Raw genomic sequence first — 10,291 nt, 5'->3', positions numbered from 1 at the left:
AACATAGGGCGCGCCAGCGGCTCGGCTTCCAGTCTTGGTAGCGACTTCGCTCAAAGGGCAGCGCCAGCAAGCATAAATTTTGTGGGCCTTGCTACAAGATTACCTTTAAATTTGGTTTTGGAGATAAAACCAAAAATAAAGGTTTTGGAAAACCTAACCTAACGAAACCAAACAAGTCGGAAGGATTGGAATCCGGACTAAAACAAAGAGAGAACCTTTCTGAGAGATACAACCCCGTAAAAAGAGATAAGAGTGATCTAGTAAGGTGAGATTTGAAAGGAGAGATTGTAATCTTCCTTCCCATTTTATTAAGAACGGCTCTTTGTGGAAGTAGGCATCATTGGCGAACCACGGTAAATCTTTGTGTTGTGGTTTGTTGTTTAACCGCTTTTACATTATTATATGTTGTTGATAGTTGTTTAGTGAGTTGGGCATGTTAGTATAGGTTGTAGTTGATATTTAGATTTTGTCAGGAGTTGAAGTGTGTTCATACAAGTTATGTGTAGTGGGGAACCGATTGGTATTGGTGTAATCCCCAACAAGTGGTATCGAGCCTTGGTTAGAATAGCCTAGGGTGTTATCCGAATCTTGGTCGAGGAAAGGTGTTTGTGAAATTCGAGAGAAGATTTGAGGTTAAATAACTTGTAGAGATGGACCATTCCGTGAACACTTCATTATGATGAGTCCGAATAGGAAGAACTACACCATCCGGAAAGCCAAGATGGAAGACTTGCTATCTTGCAAGGACTTGGCACTTCCCATTGAGAATGAGGGAGTAAAAACCGGAAAAGGCCCGATGAGGTGTGGAAAAAGCTTTGACGAAAAGCGATTGGATACATTCGACAATGGATAGGCGGCGATTGTCTTTCACCATGTGGCCCAAGAGACTACAACCTTGGTCTATGGAAGAAACTTCGAAGACCTTTATGAGAGGAAGTCGGGTGGAAACAAAGTGCTAGTCGTTAAGAAGTTTTTGAACCCGCGAAGTACCAAAGAAAGGTTCTTCAATGTCCGAGCATCTTAATGAAGTCTGAGAATATCATCAATCGATGCATTTGATGAAGATCAATTTGGGAGACGAAGTTGAGGCTTTGTTTCTATTAGGCTCTCTACCCGAAAGTTGGGAGACATTAGCGGTTTCTCTACATGGAGCGACCAAGGATGGAATTGTTACCATGGAGATGGCTACCACGTCTTTGTTGAATGAGGAGACTAGAAGGAGTGCAAGAAGCGCTCTTCTAACTCGAGGTCTTTTTCACGAGAAACGGGGAGAGGTCGAAGCGAGAAAACCATCTCGTTCTAGAGGTGATGACGTATAAATCTAGGGTGAAGCTAGAACTCTAAAGCGGAGAGGCAATGTTACTATTGTGCCACCAAAGGCCACTTCGGATATGAGTCGCGAAACGAAGAGGGATGAGAAGAATAACCGCGTGTACATGAAGACATGGTGCGAGGAAGGGAAACACTGGCAGAGATACTACCGCACTAGTCGATGACCTAGTGGGAATCAGGTCGATTGTGGTGTGTCTTTGTCCGAAGTACCTCATGTCGGGATACGAGTGGGTGATAGATCTGGGAGCATCCTATCACGCCACACCGCGGGGATTCTTCACTACCTACGGTTGTGGTGAATATGGTGAAGTGAGGATGGGGTATGATGGAGTCTCAAGATTGTAGGCATTGGAGATGTTCATATAGAAACCAATGTCGGCTACACCTTGACACTCAAGGATGTAAGACATGTCCCCGACATACGGTTAAGCCCTAATTTAATTTTGGGAAATTAGATGGCGATGGCTTTGTAAACTCGTTTGGTAGCGGGGTATGGAAACCGACGAGAGGTTCCATTGTAGCGGCGGAGGAAAGAAAAACTTGCTCTCTTTACAAAAACAGGCTAGTTTGTGTAAAGCGAAGTTTAATCGCGAAGAAGAAGCTTCATCCGAACGTGGCACAAGAGACCGTGGTCACATGGGCATAAAAGGGATGGAAGTTCTTGCTAAGCAAAAGGCCATGCCGGACATTAAAGGTACACATTTAAATACATGTACTCATTGTTTGGTAGGAAAGCAACACGGTATCTTTCCAAAGATTCCCGTCTCACGAAAAGGACATCGCCCTGAACTAGTGCACACGGACTTATGTGGTCCTATGAGAGTGAAGTCCCACCGGGAGTTTCGTACTTTTGACATTCATTGATGATCGTCCAAGAAAGATATATGGGTCTATAGTCCGAAGACCAAGGATGAAGTACTTGGCGTGTTTGAGAAATTCCACAAAGATGGTGGAAAGAGAGACTGGGAAGTTGTTGAAGTGTATTCGCCGGATAATGGGGGTGAGTACATTGGGCCATTTGAAGAGTATTGCGAGTCATGGGATTCGTCATGAGCGGACCGTTCCCAAGACACCAAATGAGAATGGAATAGCAGAGAGAGAATGAACCGTACCATTGTAGAGAGGATAAGATGCATGCTATCTCACTCTAAGCTACCTAGAAGCTCTTGGGAAGCAATGCAATCGTCTGGCCGTGCATGTGATCAACTTTGTCACCAAGAAAGCCTACGAATAGTGATTATCCGGAGAGAGTATGGTCGGCGAGATGTTGATTATGGATACTTGAGGGTATTTGGGTGCGGGGCATTTGTGCATATTCCGGAAGGATGAGAGATTCAAGCTTGATGACAAAAGCCAAGCGGTGCATCTTTCGGGTTATGGAGATGAAAAGTTTGGTTACAAACTCTATGATCCGATTAACAAGAAGGTAATCCGAAGTCGAGATGTTGTGTTCTTAGAAGACCAAACCATAGCAGACTTTGAGGAGGGTGAAAGTTGCTGAGGCTTTCACCAATGATCTTGTTGATTGAGAACCGAAGTTCCTACCGTGGAACGTCGCGAGAAGGCATTGAGAATGCAGAGAACCATGAGTTTGAAGCTCATGATGAGAATCTATTGCTCATGATGGGATAGAACCTATTGGTATAGAAGATGCGGATGAGATGCATGAACCACCACCGAGCAAGCGAAGTGTATCCTCCCGAGGCACCCGAGATGGGGCAAGGAGGTCCGACAGAGGAGAATAGCTTCAACCGGTATCCACCACATACGCACGTGCTGCTACTATCGGATGGTGGAGAACCTATGTACTATCAAGAGGCACTTGAAAGCGTAGACAAAAGAAAAATGGTTGAAGGCCATGCATGACGAGATGGATTCTTTGCATAAGAATCACACTTATGAAGTTAGTTGAGAAACCCACGGGAGAAAAGTTCTCAAGAATAAGTGGATATACAAAGTCAAGCATGAGGAGAACAATCTCACCCAAGGCACAAAGCTTCGCCTTGTTGTGAAGGGATTCGGTCAAAGGAAAGGGATTGACTTTGATGAGATTTTCTCTCTGTAGTGAAGATGACTTCTATCCGGGTGGTATTGGGTATGGCCGCAAGTATGAACCTAGAGGTTGAAAGCGGCTAGATGTTAAGGCGGCTTTTCTTCATGGAGACCTTGAAGAAGATGTCTACATGGACCGACCCGAGAGGGTTTGAGGTCAAAGGCAAGGAGCACCTAGTATATGCAAGCCGATAAAGAGCTTGTATGGATTGAAGCAAGCAGAGGCGATTGGTACATAAAGTTTGATTCCTTTATGGCGAAGCAAGGATACAAGAAGTCCGCTTCCGATCATTGTGTGTTTGTTCGAGAGATTTCGGATGGGGATTTCATTGTCTATTATTTGTATGTGGATGATATGTTGATAGTTGGCCCAAACATCAACAAGATATCAAGCTGAAGAAAGACTTGAGTAAGTCCTTTGAGATGAAGGATTTGGGTCAAGCAAAGCAGATACTTGGGATCGCGGATCACTCGTGACGAAAAGAGTGGAAAGTTGTGGCTTTCTCAAGAAAGCTACATTGAGAAAGGTGTTGAAGAGATTCAACATGGATCAAAGCGCCCGGTCGGTTTAATCCGCTTGGTGGCGGTTCCGCATGACCAAAGAGATGTGTCCTAAGGGTGAGCATGAGCAGAGTCGGATGGAAAAGATTCCTTATGCATCCATGATGGGCGATTTGATGTATGCCATGGTGTGTACTAGACCGGATATTGCTTTTCGCCGTTGGGGTTGTAAGCGATTTACATCAAATCCGGGTAAAGAGCATTGGGAAGGTGTTAAGTGGATATTGAGATATCTCAAAGGCACTTCCAAATCATGTTTGTGCTTTGGTGGAAGTAAGCCCTTACTTGAAGGGCTAATCGATGATCGCGGACATGGCGGTGATGTTGACTCGATGAAGTCCACCTCGGTTATCACGGTTACTTTTGCGGGGAGCGGTTTCTTGGCAATCTAAGTTGCAAAAGTGTGTTGCCCTCTCCACTACCTTCTTAGTATATATTGCAGCCACCGAGTGTTGCAAAGAGTTGCTATGGATGAAGAGGTTCTTGACGAACTAGGGCTAAAGCGTAAAACAGTTGTAGTAGTTCTATGTGGTCGAGGCGCCATCCACTTGAGCAAGAATCCGAAGTTTTCATTCTAGATCCAAGCACATACACGTCGCGTTATCATTGGATTAGAGAAGTACTTTCGAAGACAAGCATTTGTGTGTCGAGAAGATCCATACCGACAAGAACGGGTCGGATATGATGACCAAAGTCTTCTTACCGAAGGTAAGTTTGATGTTTGTTGTGCTATTGCGGAATGGCGACACACTCCTCTGTTGATTTGGCAATTGCATGGAGGTAGCCCCCCACCGTCGGGAGGGGAGATTGTGGAGTTATCCCTCACATGAGGAGAGAAACCGGAGCCGAAGTAAACGGGCGAATTCGGCATCGCGATTAAGTCGAGGCAGCGCCGGCTCGGATAGAGGCGACTTCGGCGCTCGAGTTTCGATAACATAGAGGCGACCGCGACTCAAAGTGGCGCCAGCGCTCAAAGTGAGCGCCAGCGCTCAGCTTCCAGTCTTGGTAGCGACTTCGGCGCTCAAAGAAAGCGCAGCCGCCGGCATAAATTTTTTTGGGCCTTGCTACAAGATTACCGCGAAATTTGGTTTTTGGAGATAAAACCAAAAATAAAGGTTTTGGAAAACCTAACCTAATGAGAACCAAACAAGTCGGAAGGATTGGAATCGGACTAAAACAAAAAGAGAACCTTTCTGAGAGATACAACCACAGTAAAGAGATAAAGTGATCTAGTAAAGTGTGAGAGACCGAAAAAGGAGAGATTGTAATCTTCCTTCCCATTTTATTAAGAACTGGCTCTTGTGGAAGTAGGCATCATTGGCCGAACCACGGTAAATCTTTGTGTTGTGGTTTGTTGTTTAACTGCTTTACATTATTATATGTTGTTGATAGTTGTTTAGTGAGTTGGGCATGTTAGTATAGGTTGTAGTTGATATTTAGATTTTGTCCGGAGTTGAAGTGTGTTCATACAAGTTATCTGTGTAGTGGGGAACCGATTGGTATTGGTGTAATCCCCAACACTGCGTTCCACATATTTAAGTTATAGCCCCGAGTAAGTAATGTGTTTAATAATTGAAGTATCATTGAATAGCTTTTTCCTTGAAAAGCCTACAACAAACCCGGATGCTATCAGAATAGTGAATGATCTCTTGCTTGTCGGGTTTGCATGAATGATGTGAATGTTTTTGATGCTCAGTGTAAGGGACCTCCTACTCGAAATCGATCCCGACATCTACGAAGACTCCACCAACTCATAACGACTCCAGACATACCACCTCACAATACATCCTATACACGTGACACGCACACAAGCAAACACTCCGCCAACGTTATTCGACTCTAGACATGCAAGCAGTCGCGCACTCGCCGACAACAATTCACTACTAGTGACTTGTCACTCAACTCCATCTCGTGACATTACCACCTACTACCTTCATCATTGCTATCATTGGTATCAGACATTTATCTGCTGCAACACTCAAATCAAAACCATTATTATCTCTTTAACCACACTCTTCCTACACCAGCTCAAACAACATAATACTTTGAACCATCACACACGTGCAGCTTGTGAGGACGTGTCGTTTATCCTAGTAGTACACATGTCCATACCACCACACGTATTCTACCAACTACACACTCGTAGCGTCTATAAAAGTCAGCCCCAGAACTACGTTGGTTTGATTCCAGTCTTACCCCAAGGTGTTGGATACCCAATGATGTAGGTTAAGACTGAATTCAGGCAGAATTCAGTTATCTGCAGACTAATTTCTAATAGAATTCAGTTACTAGCAGTTATTATTAGTAGTTAGAATTATATGTTTTTAGAATGCAGTCTATAATAAACTATCAAGTGTCCCTGGTAAGTTATTTATGTGAATTAGTGTCTATTATATATAAAGACACTCTCATTGTAATGGATTTTTTTTTATGCAATTATCAATAAAATTCCATAAAATTAAATTATTTGTTCTTGATATTCCAAGAGTGTTTCTTGTGGATTCAAGCCTAACAATCGAATTGTAAGACGTGATCTACAATTCAACACTTCGCTACGCCAATTGGTATTGAGTCTAGGTTTTCTCTTGGTGTGATGACTTCTAATGGTGGTGAGAGAGTTTCTTCGGCGTGGTTCAAGAACTCTCGACATGGTTGAGTGGCTAGTAGAGTCTCAAATGCAAACCCAGCGTCAAATTCAGGCTTTGGTGGCGGGTTTAACCAACCTTACAACACCCGATCTGCGACTACCGCAAAGGGGTGTCAATCTTGGAGTTCATAGGGAAGAAGTAAGGAATGAAAATGGAGTTAAGTAGGGAAGAAGTAAGGACTGAAAATATACGTGTAGTGTTGTAACGTATGGCGGTGATTCTAGTGATGAGGAATTGGAAAATTTGGCAGAACTTCCAAGGAATCAACGATGGAGGAGGAATTTTCAAAGAGATGATTACTATAGAGAAAGGGGGAGTGAATTCAAAGTGAAGATGGATCTGCCTTCATTTAATGGGCAACTTCACATGGAAGATTTCGATGGATCGGGTTGTCCAAGTAGAAAAGTTCTTTGAGTTCACGGAAATTCCTGATAAAAAGAGAGCGAAGTATGTTGCCTACAAATTGAAGGCTGGCGCTTCAACATGGTGGGATCAAATTCAATTGTCTCGTACTCATGTTGGCAAACCTCCTATTAAAACTTGGATTAAAATGAAACGGATGTTACGTGGTAGATACTTACCTATTGATTATGATCAAGTCTTGTTCTCACAATATCATAATTGTCGACAAGGTTATTGCACAGTGGATGAGTATACTACTGAGTTTTATAGATTGGCTTCACGCAATGACCTTAGTGAGTCAGATGCCCAACAAACAGCAAGGTTCATTAGCGGACTGAAGTACACTATTCAAGATCGGATCACCTTGCAGACTGCACATACCTTGAGTGATGCTGTTAGACTAGCTTTAAGGGCTGAAACCATAATGGAGAGACCAGTAAACCGAAATCCTAGCCTTAACAGACCATATACACCTCCCATTCAATCTAACCTTGACCAAAATCATGGCCCTAGCATACCATACACACCACTAAATCAACCTCACATTGACCCTAACATTAACAACACCTCCACCTTCCAGCAATGACCAGGAAAAACACCCATGCAGCAATCCTCTACTCCACCAACGCAACCTAGCCGAAATTTCCAACCAAAATTTACACCGGGGACTAGTACTTCGAAACCACCTAACCACTCTACCAATCCATATTCTCAATCATACAATGATAAATGTTATAGGTGTGGACAGCCAGGACACCGTGTGGACAGCCAGGACACCGGTCAAACCATTGTCCCCAAATAGCCCAAGTGACTTTAACCACGCATGACGAAGAACATGAATTGGATGATGCTGAATTGGAAGAAAAAGAAGAAGTAGTACATGCTGGTGATGGAGTTTCCTTTGTAGTTCGGAAATTACTCCTTACCCCACATCATGGACTGCACCCACAACGCCATAATATTTTCCAAACCAGGTGTACAGTTAATGGGCGGGTTTGTAACTTGATCATTGACGGAGGAAGTAGTGAGAATATTGTCTCCAAGGAGATGGTTGATAAGCTGCAATTAGCTACTGAAAAATACCCTTCACCATATTCAATTGGCTGGATCAAGGATGTTGGCGAAACAAGGGTAGATTCTAGGTGTCAGATTTCCTTTTCAATCGGCGGTCGTTATAAAGATGAAGTCCTTTGTGATGTAGTGGACATGAATGCATGTCATATGTTGTTAGGAAGGTCGTGGCAGTATGATGTTGATTCAACCCATAGGGGGAAACATAACACTTTTATATTTTCTAAGAATGGCGTCCGGGTTGTCCTTGCTCCAATGGCAAATCCAGTTGGGTCCAAAGCTTCAAAAGAGAAGGTGCATAATTTCTTAATATCTAGTAATTTCTTGAAATATTCCAAAGAGACTGGAGAAATTTATGCCCTTGTTATCAAGGGAAACAATAAAGCCAATGAGCCAGTTTACCCGAAAGTTCAGACTATGGTGGAGGAATTTAAGGACTTAGTACCAGAAGATCTTCCAAGTGTTTTACCACCCATGCGGAACATCCAACACAACATAGACTTGGTACCAGGCTCAAGCTTGCCAAACTTACCACATTACAGAACCAGTCCAAACGAGAATGCAATACTTCAAGTTGATAAGTTGTTGTCCAAGGGTATGATTTGTCCAAGTATGAGCCCATGTGCAATATCAGCTCTATTGACTCCGAAAAAAGATGGGACTTGGAGAATGTGTATAGATAGTCGCCATCAACAAAATCATAGTTCGCTATCAATTTCCTGTTCCAAGATTGGATGATATGTTGGACGAGTTAGAAGGTTCACAAGTGTTCTCAAAGATTGATTTGAAGAGTGGGTATCATCAAATCCGTGTTTGGCTTGGGGATGAATGGAAAACTGCATTTAAAACCAAAGACAGCTTGTATGAATGGTTGGTTATGCCATTTGGCCTCTCAAATGCCCTAAGTACTTTCATGCGCCTCATGAATCAGGTATTAAAACAATTTATTGGTATGTTTTTTGTAGTTGTGTACTTTGATAATATCCTCATTTACAGCCATAACGAAGAGGGCCACTTGTATCTTTTCTGGGAAGTTCTCAATGTATTACGTGAGAATATGTTGTATGTAAACCTCAAGAAGTGTAGTTTTCTCACGGATAGCCTAGTTTTTCTTGGCAATGTGGTGTCCTCTACTGGTACATGAAGAGAAAGTTAGAGCTGTCAAGGCTATAGTATGTGTCGTGCCTTAATCTTGTTTGATCCCTTGTTTCCTCGAGATTGAGGACTTCTGCTGCCATTACTTCATTATTTTGGTCATTCATTAGGACTTTGGTTCTGGATGTCGATACCACCATTTATGATGGGGTTACTGCTTCCGTGCCATAAGCTAATGTAAAAGGAGATTCACCTGTGGCAGTTCGAGGTGTCGTTCTATAAGTCTATAGAACGCTGTTTAATTCATCCACCCAAAGACTTTTATTGTCTTCCAGCTTCTTCTTGATATTATCCATAATGGTTTTATTTGTTGCTTCTGCTTGCCCGATACCCTGAGAAATAATATGGCGCAAATGTAAAATGCTTCACCTTGACATTTTTCTGGGTTAAGCTTCATGTTTAACTCTCACAATATTCAGAATACAGTGTCGAGGTCCTTCACAAGATCTTCAGCTTTCATGGACTTTATGACCATATTGTCGATATAGACCTCGACAATTCGTTTGATGAGCTTCTTAAACATTTTTTGTACTAACCATTGATAAGTGACTCCAATATTTTTCAATCCAAATGGAATTCGGATGAAACAGTATATACCTCCATTAACGATGAACGCCGTTTTTAGTTGGTCTATAATAACCATTAAAATCTAAAAATATCCCGAATATCCATCGCAAAAACTGATTAATTCGAAACCAACTGTTTGATCAACCAACTCATCTATCCATGGCATCTAGGACACTTCTTATTTACATCGGTAAAGTCATCGCAAATTCGAAATCTACCATCCTTCTTGGGCACTATTACTATGTTTGCCACCTATTGAGAATGCTCTACTTCTCTAATTATGTCATTATTTAACATCTTTTGTATCTCGGCTTGCACCGCTTCTTTGTACATTGGTCTAACCTTTCGATGCTTTTGATGGACCAGAGTTGCATTTTCTTCCATATTCAGCTTGTGTGAACATATAGCTGGGTCGATACCGATGAGGTCTAACATTGACCATGCAAAAATATCATGATTCTCTTTCAAACAGACTATCAACTCATTTCTTATATTGGCAGCCA

The 10,291-nt window shown here is 42.5% G+C and overlaps 1 protein-coding gene across 1 annotated transcript; it reads left to right on the top strand.

Annotated features, from left to right (window-relative positions):
• Nucleotides 1-6,972: 6,972 nt before the first annotated feature.
• On the top strand, nt 6,973-9,709 carry LOC147495154 (uncharacterized). The gene is made up of 4 exons (XM_086568320.1): nt 6,973-7,431; nt 7,734-8,661; nt 8,771-8,997; nt 9,641-9,709. The coding sequence occupies exons 1-4, from the start codon at nt 6,973-6,975 to the stop codon at nt 9,707-9,709; spliced, it is 1,683 nt and encodes a 560-aa protein (XP_086424446.1).
• Nucleotides 9,710-10,291: the final 582 nt, after the last annotated feature.

The sequence above is a fragment of the Coptis chinensis genome, chromosome 6 (genome assembly GCF_015680905.1).
Source record: "Coptis chinensis isolate HL-2020 chromosome 6, ASM1568090v1, whole genome shotgun sequence".
NCBI classification, from domain to species: domain Eukaryota; kingdom Viridiplantae; phylum Streptophyta; class Magnoliopsida; order Ranunculales; family Ranunculaceae; genus Coptis; species Coptis chinensis.
The sequence above is the reverse complement of the archived record's forward strand: the minus strand, read 5'-3'. Positions and strand labels throughout refer to the sequence as shown.